Here is a 19,711-nt window from a genome sequence, read left to right as displayed (position 1 = left end):
AAGGAGCAGACTTAAACTTTAAGAGACAGAAACGACACCTTATCACAGCTAACATTAATTAAAATGACATAACAACAAAAGAGCGGAGCCTTGAGTGAATCAAATTAGTTTTCATTGGACGTCTGTCTCTTCATAACTTTGTAGGTGAGAGGGAGGATTGCAGAAATGTGCCGGTGTTTCTCAGAAGTGCGTTGGTGGTATAAGTGCCTTCTAAATAATTGTGCCGGGTTTGAATCCCGGTAAGCGTATCCCCAAATCTTTTCAAGAAAATCTGTGATCCGGTAACATATCTTTTGAAACTAGCATTCAAGGTAGGATACGTGTTCTTAAACACCAAAACACTCTATAAGGAAAAGGCAGATCTCTGTACACAAGACGGCAGTGCGATCTTAGAATTCCTGTATTGTTGACGGATTCAGACTCCTTCTCAGAGTTCTTTGCTCGCCAAATAACTTTGCAGCTGAGGAAGAGCACCACGGAAAATACCAAACACAACCAGCAAGCGTGTTGGTTGCTCTTGCTCTTAATGCAAGGAGCTGTTTTTTTATCATTATTAACCAAAAACAGCAGCACAGGTAGGTCGCATTTGTGATTATGTCACTTCTCTGCTTCAGCAAGGTCAATAAAAGACTCTGAAAGCAGTAAAGCAAAACCGAACTCAAAATCATATTAGGAATTCTGAGCGATATATCCATACAGGTAATCCAATAAGAATGTTGAAATATTTGAATATCATCTCTCTATATATTTTGCTGCTTTTTACCAGAAGTAAAACTATTGGATTGAAGGAATGCTAACGGCTGGGTTAAAATGTATAGTTGTTATTTAGAGAAATCTGTAAACTCGTGATCTTATATGTTTTAAAAGACAGCACAGGAAAAAACGACAGTGCTGATTATTTTCCGGAGACGGAGCACTGATGACTTATCCGAGCTGATTGATAAAGCCCACCCAGTGGATACTCTAGCAGAACTTTAAAGAACATTCACCTTTGTATCCAAAGAAACCACAGGAACAACATCAGGAAGCACAATCAATTCCCCTTTTAAATCTTTCCTGTAAGGTATGCTTTGTGAGTTCATGAAGTTAATCCTCTGATCTCTTTTGAGCACGAACAAAGTATTTCTGATGAAGCGCTATGTTCAAAGATTTAATAAGCTTTACCCCTGCCAACGATTCGGCGTGAAGAATTAAAAGTTTCACAGACAAAAGCAGCTCACCACCACAGCCAATATTAAATGTACTTGCCGGTACACTATCATGTGCACTGCCTCAAAAGTGATCTCGGCAGATGTTGGTCCCTACATAAAGCTGAACGTGCCAAAGAGAATTTCTGTTGAGAAAACAAAATATTTTTTCTGCCTTGATGTTAAGCCTGTCTTTTAGAAAGTCTATCTCTAAACACCTCCCGCAACCTAACAAAAAGCGCTTTTACTGATCGTATTGCAGGTCTTAAAACACTAACATTTGGCAGCGGTGGGATTCAAACCAACGCCCCCAGAGAGACTGGAGCCTAAAATCCAGCGCCTTAGACCGCTCAGCCACGCTACCTTCCTTCAAATCCATCTTCCTCACATTGCTGGCTTGGAAAATGCCGGGGGCTTCAGCTCTTGTCGTCGGATCTAATGATATCATGACATGTGGAAGTGACTGCACCTTCATCTTCCGAGATGCTTTCAATAGCACAAATGCTACTTTCACCGGCACAAACATAGCAATAACGAAAGAGGTGGGTTTCATCCTTTGTGCTGTTTGTAGGGGCGCAACTCTATGGTGATCTACTGACTTGAAGAGCCAAAATCAAAATCCTCTGCTATTACTGTTGCTTTTTTCATAGTTTCTTTAAATCCTTCATTTGAACATAGATTTTGAAGGATATTGATGATAATACCACATAAATTCTGGTTTTCTTGTGATCTTGTGTTTACAGTTCCTTGCGTGTTTCACAAGGTATAATAGCCCCCCTCGCATCCTCAGCTAACATATTTTAAAATTACAATAGATTATACAGCATGCATGTTTACATTTATATTAAAATTAAAGTAAATATACCAGAATACATACAGTGCTAACCCAATAATTCTTGTCAGGTTCTCCAACAAATCTGCGTTGTTATTTTAACATGTTTCAGCTGAGGGTGCAACAGGAGTATAAATGAATTTTCCCGCCAGCCGTTCAAAGACCAAATTCCATGAGTGAACATTATTTTCTCAGAAGTTGCCGGCATTGGACTTTGCTGGTGGTAATGAATTATGTCCACAACTGTTGTAGTAGTTCCTTCTTGAAATTCGACACGTGCAAAGCACTCGTAATATCATAGGTGTTAGAGTTCGCTGAGTCTATTCGAGTCATGGTGTGTATCCCTGCCTTTCATTGGGAGATGGGTAGCTTTTTTACACTCAGATTCCAATCTTCAATGCTTTGTGTGAGAGCTTACATAACTTTTTCTCACATTTTCTGACGACTGTTCCAAAGGGGCACCCTGTCAATTCCGAATACTTTTCAAAAATCTGCCTCCATGTTTGATTATTGTCATTTCTTTTAGAAAAAGTTCAATATTGATCACAACTAAAGAAAATAATGATCACGAACAAAAAAGGGATAAAGATGTGAGTCGATCTTGAATCACAGCTGGGTGACACGGGCTTCTGTTCTGATATGGTTGTATGAGAAACAGGAGGAATTGCCAATCTCCAATAGAAGATGAGCTGAATCAGGAGTGAGACATTTCGCATACTCGTGCATATGTCAACGCCTGACCTACATCGTAAAACTAACATTAAGTTGTCAGAGACATTCATTTATATACAAACAAGAGACAGACCAAGTAATAATTCTACATTAGTTCAGGTGGGTAAACCTGAACTAACTAACTAATAAACCTATTAATAATTCTACATTAACGTGTCCTACACTGATCAGACTAATTGACATGGTCTAATTCAGAGCCTGTGCAGTTCGTGCTAATTACAACAAGGACAGTTCTGAACCCTCATCACCGAACTGAGCACAAGTTCAGCTGTTCTCCAGTTTTGTTACGCATGGTTTTTCATTGCAATTGAGTTCAAAGCTGGAGCTGAATTCCAGACAGTACAGTGTTTTGGGTAAGTTGTCGAAATTCGCATGAGGCTGCAGACAACTTACCAAAGTGTTTTCTATAGCTTTCAGGTGCAGTTCATTTATATAATAGAATGTAAGTGGTATAATCGCAACAAGCCACATGGCAGTCGAACCTATAATTCTCTGACGCAAGGCCTGACGTGTTATTCATTACGTCACTGACCCTGCTATTGTAGGGCTAAAAAAACACTTTTTCTACATTTTTGTCTGTTTAAAAATCACAGTTTTTTGAAGACTTTGAAACTAAAGGAAAGCGGTGACAAATGAAACAGGCACGGGTGGGGTTTGAACCCACAATCTTTGGTTTATGAGACCAACGCCTTACCACTTGGCCACCACACCTTCGTGTAAACATGGGAATAATGTTGTTCAAATTTTTTTTTTTCTGAATCTGGTTTACATCACCTGGAGGTAGCAACAGCAATAAAAGGGACATTTAACAAGGAGATACGCTGTAGCAGTGTGACTCCAACAGATGCTCCTGAAGAGACTGGAGGTTTAAGCCAACTCCTGCTTAGAACGATCGGCCGCGTTACTCTGAACAGCGGCTCTTCAGCTCTTGTTGTTTGACCTAGTGGTTTTATAATGCGTGGAAACGACCGCAACTTCGTTTTCTGAGATGCTTTCTCTCACGTGGTGAAATCTCTACCTCTTTGGCATCTCTGGCTATAGTTCTTCTGTAGAGCAGGCTTTCACACCTCTGCTTATAGTGCCCTTGAAGTTATTTTAGTTTTACAGGTAGACGCATTCCCTAACGATCTCTCCTGTTTTAGAAATGCTTTATAAGGCGTGTTTGATTCAACGGACAAACAGTATACTAATTGTACAATGCAGATCTATGCGGCATTCGTACTGGATTTGACTGGGATTCTGAAATACTTCTTGCAAAGGTATTCAGACTTTCTTGAACCTATAATAAAAACACAGACCTGAAACTCCCTAGCTTCCAATCTCTGATGTTGCTGTCCTTAAACTCGGACGTGATGTTCTGCAGACGTGCAGTGTCCCTTTACTCTCGTTGTTTTCAAAACGACCTCCGTTGTCGGGCGCAGTTAAAGTGGAACTGGCCTGACTGCACAGGAAATTACTGAATGATAAAATGTTTCTACGGCTCAAAATGTCCCTTTAGACCCTCGTCATGTCTCTGCTAGGAACGGGCAGGTAGAGAGGTTTAACAGATGCTCATGATGTTTCTCACGGGGTGTTACCTGTTGTAGTGTTTCAAAAGATGTGTTAGCGGACCACAGATTATCTTGAAAAGATTTGGGTTTGCACTGGCTGGGATTCAAACCTGACTCAATTATTTGGAAGGCGCCTGTACCACCAACGCACTTCCGAGAAGCACCTGCAAATTATCACAATCCTCTCTCTCACCTACAAAGTTATGGAGACACAGACGTCCAATGAAAGCTCAAGGCTCCACTCAAGGCTTTATTCACTCAAGGCTCCACTCTTTTGTTGTGATGTCATTTTAATTAATATTAGCTTTGACAAGGTGTCATTTTTGCCTCTTAAAGTTAAAGTCTGCTCCTTTCTTCCTGGTATAGAAAGAACGTGTTACATCTTTGTTTAAAAACACCACTAAAAGTAAATTATTCAGCTCTACCGCCTGTGTGCATTGATAAGACATCTCAAAAGGACATATTAAATAAGAACACAATCCTTCCTGTTACCATTCCTGTGATTGGGGGCGTTGTTTCACCCTTTTACGTTAAATCACCAGTACTGCTGTTTTTCTATGCATAGTTTAATCAAGAGCACTTAAAAGATGCAAAAAGCTTTCAAATAAAATAGAATTGAAAGACAGTCGAGTAAGGAGGTAGAAAAAAAGCAATCCTCCGTCTGGGAATCAACCACCGTCGCCCATGTAACTGGATACAAAAATAACAGATTAATTTGTGCCCAGTCTCTTTAAGCATCGATGCGATTATTTTTCCTTCCTTTATTCTTAATTCCTATGAATTTACTCTGTAGTAGAAGAAACGCGAAAGTGGGAAACTGCAGGCATTCTTCGTGAGTGGTGCGATCAGTGAGCATTTGCACATCTCTAAATCTGTTCCATAACCTTACCCCTCAGGGATGTAGCTCGGTGGTAGAGCGCATGCTTCGCATGTATGAGGTCCCGGGTTCAATCCTCGGCATCTCCAGGTGCTTTATATTACAGTACTCACATCTCAATCTTCTGTTGAGTGAGAACTCTTTGCTCGTGTTCAAAGAGAGCCAGGTTTACACAATTAAATGCAGGCACCCTCGACGTGCTGCAGAGTTGCGCTAATGTTCTAAATGTACCTCATTTAGTTCTGTTAAATCCTAAATTACTTGAACTAATAATTTAGTTCAAATTCAGGAAATCCAGAGATTGCTTCACACTTGTCGTGGCTGTTGCAGAAAACACCTGTTGAATCTCACCCGGGATTTCTTGAGAGATCATTCAGCGAGCGAGTCCTCCTTCTGATCTCCGCACTAAACTGAAAGCTTCACGAACTCCTCACTGCGTGTCCTGTACTGTTACAGGTGCTCTCGTGTAGATGTGAAGCACAGCCATAAACACACTTTGAACTTTTTCCGTTTAAGGAAAATGCAAAAGAGCATGACAAGTATTGATCGTATAAAATATCCATGACACAACTCGAGAAAGTACTGAAGGACTACACATCGACTTTTGATGATTACAAGAGATTCAAGAAACACAATCATAAGCGACGGATATGACCTATAAACTCTCTTAATTGTCTTATAGTTTATGAAATAAAACAATTTCTTAATAATTTTCTTACTGTTCATAGACGATTTATTGAATTTGAACAAAATCACAATTACAAACTTTTTCGGTTAAACTGTTAAACTGTTATTCACATACTCTAACGTAAATAAACGTTAGTGTCTTCCGGTGTGTGAGCCAATTTCTCCAAAAAATATTTGTTAGTCTGTCGGGAGGCTGTGCAGGGTGTTAAGAAATAGAATTTCTAAAAGACTAAGCTTAACATCAAGGCTGTTTTCTCTACAGAAATGCTCTTTAAATTTCAGCACTGTTGCAACTCCCTTTATAAACGGTGTGCACACGTATACAACCAAGGCATTGAAAGTTTTTTTTAATTATTGTTCCAAAAATGTTCCATTTGTTTTCTTTTTAATGTTGTTGATTAAAAGATTTTATTAAATGTGAAAAAAATCTGAATGTGAAAAAAGGTCAAAATGCTATTGAAAAAAATCAGTAATGTGAGGAAAGATGGATTGTGGGAGCCCCTTAACTGCCCATGTCATGCTGTATTTCTCACTCATTCTACTGGGAGTGGTGCCGTCGCTTCATGATAAAGTCTGTCAGTGGTCATTCCAGACGGGTCAGGTATGACTGGTCTTCGGCACAAGAGACACGTGACTTGCGAGGATCCCGACAGTGTCGCCTTTCTTTCAGAGCCCGGATAGCTCAGTTGGTAGAGCATCAGACTTTTAATCTGAGGGCCCAGGGTTCGAGTCCCTGTTCGGGCGGTTGTACTGTTCTTAAGTCTATTGTGAATGTCATTCTAAATAGTCTTTTATCTTTCACTCTTGTAGCTTTATTGTGGTTATTTTAAATGTCCATTACTTGTATTAACAGAAGTGTACTTAGTGTTTCATTTCACAAACCGAAAATGTTCAAGTAGATCTTGTCACTCTACTCCACTTAATCATCTAAATTAAATCACAGTAGAGTACAGAACACACAGTGAGGAGCTCACACAGTGAATACTCTTGAATACGACAAGAGGAAAGACACACTGCACATCTGCAGAACATCATGTCCGAGTTTACAGTGACAGCAGAGGTTGGAAGCGAAGTAGTTTTTTATAACTCGCTCGCTGAAAGATCTCTCAAGAAACCTCGGTTGAGATTTAACGGGTGTCTAATAATCACGTTCAAAAAGGTGACGATACGTTTTTTTTTAACTAGGTAGCCTTAATGGCAACACGGTGTGAGTAGATCTTAAAGCAGCTGCAGACAGAGTACCCGTAATGGCAACACAGTGCTTTGAGTTCGGCTTTTCTTATTTCTTCTGCAGAACCAGTGGTATCGGAATATACTGATCCGCATAAGAAGCGCTTTCGGTTTCTGATCATTTTTATTGAGCGCTCATTAGAGTAGAAACGATAGAAACATCTCGCATTTCACGTGTTTAATGTTAACTGTCTCAGTGGTTGCCTCGGTGATTGATGGCTCTTCTCCCTCGCAGGGTGACGGCAAACTTCTTCAGAGAGGGAGTCTCCCACGCACGGCTTTTCTTTATCAAGAGCTGAGACAACAGAAACAGACTTCAAACTGACATGAATTACTTCTTGAGCGTTTATGACCGTCTTTAAAAGCTGAGAGCAGGTGAAAAAGTCTTTGGAAATGAGGACATGACTGCTGACAGTAAACAGAGCTGACGCTCAGCAGCAGACAAGCGCTCCTCGTTAGTATAGTGCTGAGTACCCCCGCTTGTTGCGCGGGAGACCGGCGTACGATACTATGGAAGCCCGTTTCCGCCAGGGAGAAAAAAAATCGCACTATGCTATCTCAGAATTCCGACTTAGCAACTCAGAATTGCGACTTAGTAAGTCAGAAATCTGACTTAGTATCTCAGAATTGTGACTTAGCAACTCAGAATTGCGACTTTATATCTCACATTTGTGACTTCGAAATAGCCGTATTCCATTGTCTGTCCTTTTGTTATTGTAACGGATTCGGGTTCTAGGGATTGTGCCCTCACCACCCCCACCCATATGATCATGAGTAGATCTCCCTCGATTCAGACAAACTCTTGCTTGCCCAATACTTTCAGAGCAATATCTGAATCGAGGCTCAAAGTGGAAAGAAAGCTGAAATACGCAAAAGGTCATACAGATGCAGCCATGCACCCATGCAACCATTCAAAGTGCGCGGTACACACACGTACCGGAGGTAATTGGCTACGGCGTCGAGCAATTGTGACGCACGATGACGCGCGGTACCGCGGTACGTGATTGGTTGACCGACAGGGGCACTTGTGGTCCGTTGGTCTGTCGTAGAAAGATTTACAGTAAACGTCTTTACTGTGCCCATTGTAGTATTGAATATTTATATGGAATTTTACCACTGAAGGGAAATCTTAGTGCCTGAGCATAAAAAGAATAGGAGCATACTTCAACGCGTGTGAAGGCCATAAACGATATTAATTTTGGAACTTAAACATACAGTATATGGCTGGTCTCGGTACTTTAAAGAAAACATACACACCAGTATTCCATTTCTCCCTAAAGATTTTAAGCATTGAAGTCTTTAACTAACGTGATACCGGAGTCAACAAGCATACTTTTAGAATTTGATTAAAAGGGAATATAATATGGAATCGCGTATCTAAAGAATTTAATAACGACATGATTATATTCGTGTACTGCGACAGGGCTGTGTAGGGCTGTTTCGCCTCTCCATGCACCTTCCTTTGTAGCCTACTGGTCTATGTGCCTGATTACCAACTCACGGGTTGTGTGTTCAAATCCAGCTGGTGCTGGACTTTTCTTTTAACAAACATTTCTTCAAAAAATAGAATAGCAATAGTATGGACAATCAATTGACTTTTATATTTCAAAATGTCACAACATGATCGATTCTAAGTCATTTTTGATAGCAATGAATAGTCGCCTTCTTCCCTTATGACAACGGTCCCTGCGTCCGCTTCCTGCTTCTATTGTGTGTGTGTATGGGGGGGGATTCCTTCAGATCTCCCTTCAGATTTAAAAGGTTATTAATCATATCTTCGGTGTCGCATCTTACAAGTGCAGCTGATCATTTGCTGCCTGGGTGGGTCAACTATCACAAAGCTTTAGAGAACCTAACATTTCTATTATCAACAAATTGTAAATTTGTAATAGAGTAAATCTTTATAGAGAAATGGAGGCTGGACAGTATGCGTTGCAATATAAACATTTGTATTGATTTAAATCGTGTTTTGATTTAAATCGCAAATACGTTTTAATTATATGTGTTTTTTTAATCATAATCAGACTAAGGCAACATAAATTGATACAGTATCTTTGTCTTCTAAGTATCTTAATAAACTTTCAGCATAGCTTTCTACCCGTTTAGATTTATTTTTCTTGGGATTTTGGGATCAAACGTGGAAGGATTAGATTGTAATCGTTTTTATTTTTCAAATACGTTTTAGAAAAGTGTAATCTATACCTGCCCAGACTGTACGCCTTCCTAAATCCCACCCTGACCACTTTCACTCCTGTTCTGCTCTTCCCCGCGCACCCCAGCCGGGACGAATGTATATTTAGATATTTACACCCGGCGCGGCACCGAGGGAGCATCTGCATTTATAACTTAGTTTTTAAAATTAGTCAAGCAATATGAAGCATCTCCTTTTACTTTTAAGTCCCTTAAATACATTGAGCACAGCTTTCTCACCACTTAGATTACTTTTTGATACCATTGTTACACAAAGCAGAAACTTCTTGTATTTTCCGATGACATACAGTACAAGTGGAAAGATTACAGATTTTAATCATCTTTAATTTTGTTACGTTATACGTTTTAGGAACGTTTCATCTATACAAACACCACAAAACTATTCTCGATTGTATTTCTGTATGTTATGTTACACCTACAGTAGTTCACTGCTTTAAATACATCGAATTAAGAAAGTTAGGTGTAGCACTTTAGATCTTTTTTTCTGAACCGGGGGAAATCGGATCATGTTTCTCTATAACAATAATAAAAGACATTATTTTACATATCACTTTTAAAACTGGCATCTCAAAGCAATAAAGAAGATGGAAAAACAGTTAAAAGGGACCAAAGTAAATACCAGACAAACGCAAACGCGTTTTTAATAAAATGCTTTTATTCATTCAGCAGAGAGTGAGAGGGACATCCAGCAGAGAGAGACACACACACCGGTTTCCATCGACAAAAGTCTGCATTTTCAGGAGTGTCTCTAGCCTCCCAATCCTCCCCAGTAATGCATCGTACTGCTCCCGCTGCTGCTGAAAAGTCTCCACACAGGTGCCTTTTGCCGAAGTCGGGAGACATTAGAGGCTTGCCACATCCAGACTGTTAAACCAACGCATTAGCACGTCAAAGCCCATTGAGGATCCGGGCACAATAACTGTTTTGTCCCTTGATTTACTGATCTGCATTAATTACAGAAATCGAGTTCCTGCTATTTGCAGACGACCTGGTCCTGCTGTCGCCCACAGAACAGAGGCTGCCGCAGAACCTGGCGCTGCTGGAGAAGCACTGTCAGACCTGAGCGCTGACAGTCAATCTGGACAAGACCAGAGTTATGGTTTTCCAGAAAAAAAGCCAGACCCCCATTAGTCTTCCTGAGATTGTCAGATTATGAACGAATAAAAGCATCTTATTAAAAAACGCGTTTGTGTTTGTCTGGGTATTTACTTTGTAATCTGTGGTTTACATCTACTGTATTGTTTTGAGATGCCACTTTTAAAGGTGATATGTAAAATAAAGTTTTTTATTATTGTTATAGAGAAACATGATCAGATTTTCCCTGGTTCAGAAAAAGGACAATTAAAATCTGTAATCTTTCCACTTGTATGTCATCGGAAAATACAAGAAGTTTCTGCTTTGTGCTAAGACATTAACGAGTACAACCCCCCTCTCTGCGGGAGTGCTGGCTGTGACGAATTAAACCGGTTTCACAGGTATTTTCAAAGTAGGAAGTACAGTACTTACTAGTTAAAAAAGCTAGGCTCCTCAATGAAATCGCTTTAACATGCTAATGCGTTGGTGTAACAGTCCGGGCGTGGCAAACTTCTAATGTCAACTCGACTCGATTGGAAGACAATGAACATATTCTAGCCCTAAATGAATTAATAGCAAACATGGTTTACATAAAAAACATTTTTCCAAGAAAGTTTATAATAATACGATCTATAGTTGAAATCTGAGCCTAAATATAAAGAAAAAGCATTTTCAGAGAGCAATCACGCTGTGTTTATGTAGAAAAAGTGATTAGGTTTATGAGCAATCTAATTACTTATTCGTTTAAAACGCTATATAAAAGTCTATTTAAAGTTGAATGATAAGTGTCGCAGTTTAAATAAATTTCGTAGTTGGAAATTATGAAAATTATGAAAAGGGAATTTTATGTCCGTTACAGTTTTTTTTAAATTGAACTTGTTTGAATTGACTGAGCTCCGTGCTGTACCACACAATGTCTGTTTTTTTTGTGCTGTCCTACTGTACACTTTTCTAAAACGTATTTGAAAAATAAAAACGATTACAATCTAATCCTTCCACGTTTGATCCCAAAATCCCAAGAAAAATAAATCTAAACGGGTAGAAAGCTATGCTGAAAGTTTATTAAGATACTTAGAAGACAAAGATACTGTATCAATTTATGTTGCATTAGTCTGATTATGATTAAAAAAACACATATAATTAAACACGCATTTGCGATTTAAATCAAAACACAATTTAAATCAATACAAATGTTTATATTGTAACGCATACTGTCCAGCCTCCATTTCTCTATAAAGATTTACTCTATTACAAATTTACAATTTGTTGATAATAGAAATGTTAGGTTCTCTAAAGCTTTGTGATAGTTGACCCACCCAGGCAGCAAATGATCAGCTGCACTTGTAAGATGCGACACCGAAGATATGATTAATAACCTTTTAAATCTGAAGGGAGAGCTGAAGGAATTCCCCCCCCCACACACACACAATAGAAGCAGGAAGCGGACGCAGGGACCGTTGTCAGAAGGGAAGAAGCCGACTATTCATTGCTATCAAAAATGACTTAGAATTGATCATGTTGTGATATTTTGAAATATAAAAGTCAATTGATTGTCCATAATATTGCTATTCTATTTTTTGAAGAAATGTTTGTTAAAAGAAAAGTCCAGCACCAGCTGGATTCGAACACACAACCTGTGAGTTGGTAATCAGGCACGTAGACCAGTGGGCTACAAAGGAAGTTGCATGAAGAAAGAGGCGAAACAGCCCTACACAGCCCTGTCGCAGTACACGAATATAATCATATCATTATTAATTTCTTGAAATACACAATTCCATATTAAATTCCCTTTTAATAAAATTCTAAAAGTATGCTTGTTGACTCCGGTATCACGTTAGTTAAAGACTTGGTTAAAGAAGATGGAATACTGGTGTGTATGTTTTCTTTAAAGTACCGAGACCAGCCATATACTGTATGTTTAAGTTCCAAAATTAATATCGTTTATGGCCTTCACATGCGTTGCAGTATGCTCCCATTCTTTTTAAGCTCAGGCACTAAGATTTCCCTTCAGTGGTAAAATTCCATATAAATATTCAATACTTAAACGGGCACAGTTAAGACATTAAATATACATATACATACTGTATACAGTGCAGTTTGCATACGGTAATATATTTATGTTCCTAAGTCAATCTCTTTTATGAGCATGTGAAAGGCATGGTGAATCGATTCTCAAAAATTACTGTACTTTGCATGATTGGAAACAAATGCATGATTGCGAAATGCTGTGGTGTTACTTTTACAAAGACGGTCAATGAAAAAAAGAATGTGGACCAGGGCAATACTTTGAGTTTACACTTACAGCTTGTCCAAGGTCATTCATTATTAATACTATTAGTAATATCTTCGTTAAAGACTTTGATGGCGACAGCTCAAACATGAGAGGTTGAGCTTTATTAGCTCCACCTTGCGGAAATTCCGGATACTATTATTTTTATTGCCGTATTATAGGAGAATTTACGGTAACTAGCGGTATTTACCGGTAACTCGATGTAGACTGCGTACAGCGCACCCGAAAATAATGCGGTATCGCCCGCACATTTTGAATGGCTGCATCTGTAAGGCACTGGGGATCACTGTAAGCCATCAGGTCATGCTAGGAGGATTGGGAGGATCAAATTGACACAGAGGGACCCAACATGGGGGCTGAACCCACAGTTCTGAGATTAAGAGATTCAAACTCTATCGACTGCGCCTATTTAACTCCTGTGCTACAGCAGTAACGTTTCGGGCTGTTGGTGAACATGGCATAATATAACAGCAGGAACACGTGGCCCAAAAGCAGTGACAGTATCGCTGTCACATTTGGCTGTAGACAGAGTAACAGGAACCGACCTAAAGTTTCGGCTGTGGATCTGTCTCATGTGAGAAAGAGACAGTAAAATAGCATGGAAAATACACGAGAAGATACCGAAAAAATTTGTGCTCACTGCAAAGTAGGAAAGAAAGATGATCAGACATGTAAAACAGCTTGGTGATAATTTGCAGGGACAGTTTTATGTTATTTAGAACACGGATTTCTGTTCATGTTCCTTAAAATGTGTAATCTGTATGTTGGTTTTATGAGAACAGTTTCTTCTAAAGTCCTATCAATTGACAGTTGAGAGGTAGATAGTGCACGTCTTCAAGAAGACTCTTTAAGGTGATTACAAGTTTCTGCGTCATAGTTTTAAAATAGTTTAGCTAAAGAGCAACGGGAGTATAAATGAATTCCCCCACCCTCTATTCGAAGATAAAACTCCATGTGTGAGTCTAAGTTTCCTTGAAGCTACTGATGTTCGTCTTTATTGGACATCCCCGGTGATATTGACTCAGGAGCTCAATGTTTATGTGTATAGTTCGACATGTGCAAAACACACATATTCCCTACAAATATCGGCAAGGTCATGATTTTCTAAACAGTTTGTGTCATTGCAATTTGAACCGTACTTTTTTTCTAATGTATGCTTACCTGCCATGTTCAGAGGGTCATATTTAAAAAACGGTACATTAAAATTTCTTATACTTCAGGATTTCGATAGTGTGTTACATTGTCTTTCACACCTTGGTGTCAGAATTGTGAGACGTTCTTATAATCGGGGGGGGGGGGGGTGGCGTAGCAATAGGCAGAAAGTGCAATCCCCTTTTTCCAGGGTAAGTCCATGTTATGGTGAGTTTTTAAAATTGGCTTTTGATTTTCTGAAATACATTCCATACAAAAATATAATTTGGACAGTTGCTATTTATTTGGAGACTCCCTTTCACTGAGGATGTCCACAGTATTCCAGCCGGATTAGTACTGATCGAAGAGAGCCATCTACAGGCGAAAGGCGACATAACATCACAGCAGCAGCATTTAAGGTGGAACAAATAATAATAATAATAATTATTATTATTAATAATAATAATAATAATTATTAATAATAATAATTGCTTACACTTATATAGCGCTTTTTCTGGACACTCCACTCAAAGCGCTTTACAGGTAATGGGGACTCCCCTCCACCACCACCAATGTGCAGCATCCACCTGGATGATGCGACGGCAGCCATTGTGCGCCAGAACACTCACCACACATCAGCTATCAGTGGGGAGGAGAGCAGAGTAATGAAGCCAATTCACAGAGGGGGATTGTTAGGAGGCCATGATTGATAACGGCTGATGGGGAAATTTGGTCAGGATGCCGGGGTTACACCCCTACTCTTTTCGAGAAACACCCTGGGATTTTTAATGACCACAGAGAGTCAGGACCTCGGTTTTACGTCTCATCCGAAAGGACAGCGCCTGTTTACAGTATAGTGTCCCCGTCACTATACTGGGGCATTAGGACCCACATGAGCCGCAGGGTGAGCGCCGAATAAGGCGAATAAGAAGCCAACTTCAGCCTCGTAGCAGACCCTGGGAGGCACGCTCAAAATAATCATCTTTCCCAGTACTTCAGAGTCATATTTAGATCGCTTTACTGCACTTTTATGTGATCGATGGAAGATGTGAAGCCATCGAGCCTGTACTGTGCTTCACATTGAACTTTTATCTGGCACATGCAAAGTACCAGATAAAAGCCATTTCTTATGCTTTCTTTTTAGAATTTTTTATTAAATGTATGAAGAATTTACAAATACAAATACAACCAGAGGATCAAAACAGGTACAAGAGAACAAACACAAACAGAAAAAAACATTTAACCGCCAGAGGTAATGAAGCAAATTATGTGATCAAATTGTATTTTGTATATATATCATATGTTTTCCTTGCTTTCGACAGTAGAACCCGACCTGCCTACGATAGGTCCCTCATTAACCAAGACTGAAATCTTTTTGTAGTTTTATCTAAAATAGGTGTAAAGTTCAATTTACATCTTTCATCTTGGTCTTTACTGACTATAATACCCAAATAACGAACCACTTTCTTCACAGGTATATTCACTATTGCATCTAAATTAGAATCCTTAAGAGAAAACAGTTCACACTTGTCAATATTCAAAGACAATCCCGAGACTGCTGAAAACACATTTAAAACCTCAATTGCTTTAGAGACCTCTTTACTATTCTTAAGAAAAATAGTAGTTTCACCAAAACCATAAAATTCTAAACACTTAAACATAAATGTATGTTCTACTGTATCAAAAGCTGTATAAAAGTTATAAATAAATAAAATATAACTATCATCTTCTAAAAGATCACTATAATCTATCAGATCCAGAATTAAACGGATATTATTACAAATATGTCTGCCTTACATAAAACCAGATTGTGTCTCATCAATAATCTGATCCAAACCTTTCTTTAATCTATTTGCAAATATCAAAGCTAATAATTTTGCATCATTATTCAACAAAGTTATAAGCCTCCAATTTTCTAATATTAATTTATCCTTGTCAGGTTTGGGAATAAGAGAGATCAATCCCTGTTTCAGAGAAGGTGGCATTTCTTTTTTTTTTGTATAGCTTCTTCAAAAACACAAAATAAAAAATCAATTAACAAATCTTGAAAAATATTATAAAATTCACTACATAAACCATAATTCCCAGGGGATTTATTGTCTTTTTTTTATAATATTTTTTATAATTTTTTTAATATTTACCTTTATTTTGTTCTTAGTAATTTGTTGATCACACTGTATACGGAATTCCTTATCTATAAATCTAGCGTCTCTCCTTATGGAATGCAGGAATACATCTATATCCGACTTGTTCTGTCTTGCTGAATATAATGTTTTGTAAAAATCAGTAACATATAAAGCTATATCCATTCATTTTTAACTTGTCAATCAATTTATATTCTAAACTTCTTTTTTCTAAACTATAAAAATATTTAGTATTTTTCCCCTTCTTCCATCCACTTTCTTCTTGATCGAATAAATGCACCTTTAGCTTTTTCTTCATAAATCTGATCTACTTTAATTGCAATTGGAAAAGATTCAATTTTTCTTTTTCTTACTGACTGTAATCAGTAATCTGAGTTAATTCAATTATATCTTTAATAAGAGTATCTTCTTTATTTCTTTTCGACATAACTAGGATTTTGCTCCCTTTAATAGCTACAGATGCAGCCATTAGTATATACTGCTATAACAAATAAAACCAAACACAATCATTAACTGAGCAGTCACTGGGAGCGGATCTCCTTCCCGTCAACAGAGGCCCTCGCTCCCACAAAGCAGGCTCTCCTCCCCTCTCACTGCAGCTTCAACCTGGGGCCACAGCTGGCTCCTGGTGCTCCTGTCTGCGGCGGACAGGTCCTATGCAAATCTCAGTTTGTTCTCATTCAAATACTCATTCCCTCTCGCCCCTCGCCACAGCATGTCCCTCGCCGTCCTCTTGGTGAACTGTATTTTAATCGATCTGGGGCGCACTTGCCCAGACATGTTTGCTCTCCCAAGCCTGTGAACTATGTCAATGGCCAATATCACGTCCTCCTGGTCCGGCAGGGTCCTTTTACAGATACCCTTCACTGTTGCAACAATGTCCTCATCGCGTTCCTCCTTAACTCCAAGTAATTTTAAATTCCATCGTCGACGGTATCTTTCTGCATCGTTCGCTTTCAATTCAAGTTCTTTAATATGTTTTTCTTGCACGATATTCACTCGTTTAAGAGCTTTCACTTCACTCTTTAAGTCTTCAACCTCTTTGAATACAAAGCCCATGGACTTTTTAAGACCTTCAATACTGACTGTATTAAATCTAATCATTTCCTTCAGCTCAGCCAGGCCCTGTGCCATCATGTTGAACATGTTGGTCTGGAGCTCCTCCAGCGTCAGCTCGCTCCTTCCTCTCTTGGTCACCGGGCAGGGACTCCAGCTCTTCCTCCGGCAGCTGAGTCTCACTCGCGTACGAGCGCATCTCCAGTACTCGTTCCACATCCCCTCCAGCTGCTTCACTTTTCTCTTTAGTTGCTATCGATTTTTTGTAGTACCATATATATACAATTGAGGTATCTTAGATTTCTCCTTCAAAGACCCAGCACTCTCTTTTCTGTTCTCAGTGCTACTCATATAGAAATTCTTAAACCTCAAAAAATATATTTTTTTCAATTATAACCAAAGTTTAAACAACTAGTGTTAAGTCCTAATTTTTCTGCAGTCAAAAAAGCAAAAAAATAACATTCAGGTCATGAAAAATTCAAAGCAACTCCTCAGCCTCTAAACTTTACCTCCCACCTGAATGCCATCTTGAATGCTGCGCCTCTGTTTCTCTCTGGGTTTCTGGATGTGTTATTTCTGGTTTAAATTGAATACTTTGGATATTTCTTCACATTTTCAAAGTGTGAAGGTTTTCTTATATTTTAGCAAGATTTTGCTTTTGTAATTATATTGTTTTTGTGTAAAAATGGGCATTATACAGTCTTTGAATTCAGCACTGTTTTATTTATTAAGTCATCAGGAAAATGGTCTTAGAGAAGATGAACAAGCTGCTAAACTGGGATTTGAAATAAACCATTTTAACAGACAGGTTGTCCAGTTTCTTACAGTATACAGGTCGTTGTGGTGGGTTTTGAAGTTTTTGAAAGCGAGTGGTTGGGCTGTAGTTTCTCTTGCAGTCCGGTCGGTCCTGTGTTTATTAATAATGTTGTTTAAAAAACAAAGTTTAATCGCTGTGAAAACAAATGTTTAATGTTTGTATTTAGAGGATAATGGGGATCACTTGCGTGTGTAATACTTAGTGAAACAATGACAGAATATGTTGTTTCTCTGGAAGGGAAGAGAAGTAATTAGTAATTGACTTGTTTTTCTCTCTCGGTGTGTTTGGGGGACAAAGACATTTCACAGTCTAATGGAGTTAAGTTGGAATGTAATCGGCAGGAGCCTGTTGTGATGTTTGCTGTTTTATTCCCCAGCTGCTGTGACTCTGGACCCTGATACAGCTCACTGTGAGCTCAGCCTGTCTGAGGATGGGAAGAGAGTGAGACTGGGATAGAGGAAGAGTATTACTGGTCCTGTGTCATGAGCAGGGAGGCCTTCACCTCAGGGAGACACTACTGGGAGGTGGAGGTGAATAACTGGTGGACAATAGGAGTGACCAGAGAATCTGCAGAGATGAGAGGAAAGTTCAGCTTCTCTCCCCAGCAGGGTTACTGGTGTCTGGGCTCTCACCCTTTCTCTGCTCTAACTGACCCTGTGACCTCTCTCCCCCTCAGTCTGAAGCCCAGGAAGCTGGGGGTGTGTGGATATTGAGGAGAGGAAGGTCTCCTTTTACACAGTGGAGTCCAGTGCTCATCTCTACACTTTCACTGACATGGTCTTCACTCAGGGAGAGAAGATCTATCCTGTCTTCTGGACTGGGGATAGTTTTAAAGACCTTGAGTTGCTGCCTGCTGACAGTGTGGAGATTAAACCGTCACTGACTCATGAGCACAGGCTGACTCTCTCCCAGCTCTCTGTCTTACTTCTTATACTGGGAGACGGGTTTACTGATGGGTAGTGAGATGATGACATAAATATAAAAATAATTTTAGAAATTACGATGTTGTTTCGTGTTCAAACGTGTTAAATTACAGTAAGAGTTTTAAAGTAACATGTAGGAGAGAGGGAGATATACCTCGCTACCAGCCTGCTGTACTCCTGACTTGTAAATATCTCTGGAAACCCTCCGGTGTGTTTTTCTAATTTTTGAGAAAATAAACTTTTAAAAAAGAAATCCCGTGTGAGTCTCTCCTGCAAGCGCCGGTGACTGTGAAGCTGCCAGAACGGGGAGGGACCCGCTGACGTCACTACAGCCAGGAGGAATAGGGACTGTGACGCTGTCAGGAAGTGGCTCAGGGTGTTTATGGGAGTTGTAGTTTGTATCCAGTGCTACATCTGTGAGCAGCTACAGCCAGTCTAATACCTGGCTCCTCTTAGACAGGGTCACATCATCATATTCAGTATTGGTGTTTTATGCTCTTATTGGGTTCATTTTTCCTGTGGTGGTTTGTTTAGTGTGAGAGCAGTTCTATTTGATCTCTGACCCAGGGGGGAGTGCGGTGTGGACACGCTGTGTCCATTACTCTTTTTTTCTGGTCTTTTCTGTAGTTTGGTTCCCATTAAAGTGTGATAATCGGCCAGTGAAAGCTCCGTTTTCCTTCATATGAAAGACCAAAACCCTAAACCGAGCCCAGGGTTTTGGTGGCAGTGGGGGGTGTTTTTCTTCAAGGACAGAAACGTGGGCTTGTAAAAAGCGACGAAGAAGTATGAAGAAATGTCGACCCAGGTTTATAGCCAACAGAACTAAGCTTTACTGTGGGAGCTTCTTTCTTGCAACTGAACAGAGCATTTGTTGTGTCCAACACAGGACACACGATCTGTGTGTGTCTGAAGCAGGAATCACCTTTATTACATGTGCACACGGGAGCCACAGCTGATGAAGCACTGACTC

At 39.4% G+C, this 19,711-nt stretch overlaps 1 protein-coding gene and 3 non-coding genes across 4 annotated transcripts in view; 2 read left to right on the top strand and 2 right to left on the bottom strand.

Moving 5' to 3' along the window:
* The window catches only part of LOC148669952 (zona pellucida sperm-binding protein 3-like), a 90,355-nt gene extending 73,135 nt beyond the window's left edge, over positions 1-17,220 (bottom strand). The window contains exon 1 of the mRNA XM_088632955.1: positions 17,032-17,220. Coding sequence (XP_088489081.1) covers positions 17,032-17,220 — 189 coding nt within the window. The remainder of the gene's footprint in view (positions 1-17,031) is intronic.
* trnam-cau (transfer RNA methionine (anticodon CAU)) lies at positions 3,391-3,462 on the bottom strand. Its single transcript has one exon. It is a non-coding gene; the product is annotated as a tRNA-Met (tRNA).
* Positions 5,196-5,267, top strand: trnaa-cgc (transfer RNA alanine (anticodon CGC)). The gene has a single exon. It is a non-coding gene; the product is annotated as a tRNA-Ala (tRNA).
* On the top strand, positions 6,537-6,609 carry trnak-uuu (transfer RNA lysine (anticodon UUU)). Its single transcript has one exon. It is a non-coding gene; the product is annotated as a tRNA-Lys (tRNA).
* Positions 17,221-19,711: the final 2,491 nt, after the last annotated feature.

This window comes from Lepisosteus platostomus, chromosome 5, assembly GCF_059453375.1.
Source record: "Lepisosteus platostomus isolate fLepPlt1 chromosome 5, fLepPlt1.hap1, whole genome shotgun sequence".
NCBI classification, from domain to species: Eukaryota; Metazoa; Chordata; class Actinopteri; order Semionotiformes; family Lepisosteidae; genus Lepisosteus; species Lepisosteus platostomus.
The sequence above is the reverse complement of the archived record's forward strand: the minus strand, read 5'-3'. Positions and strand labels throughout refer to the sequence as shown.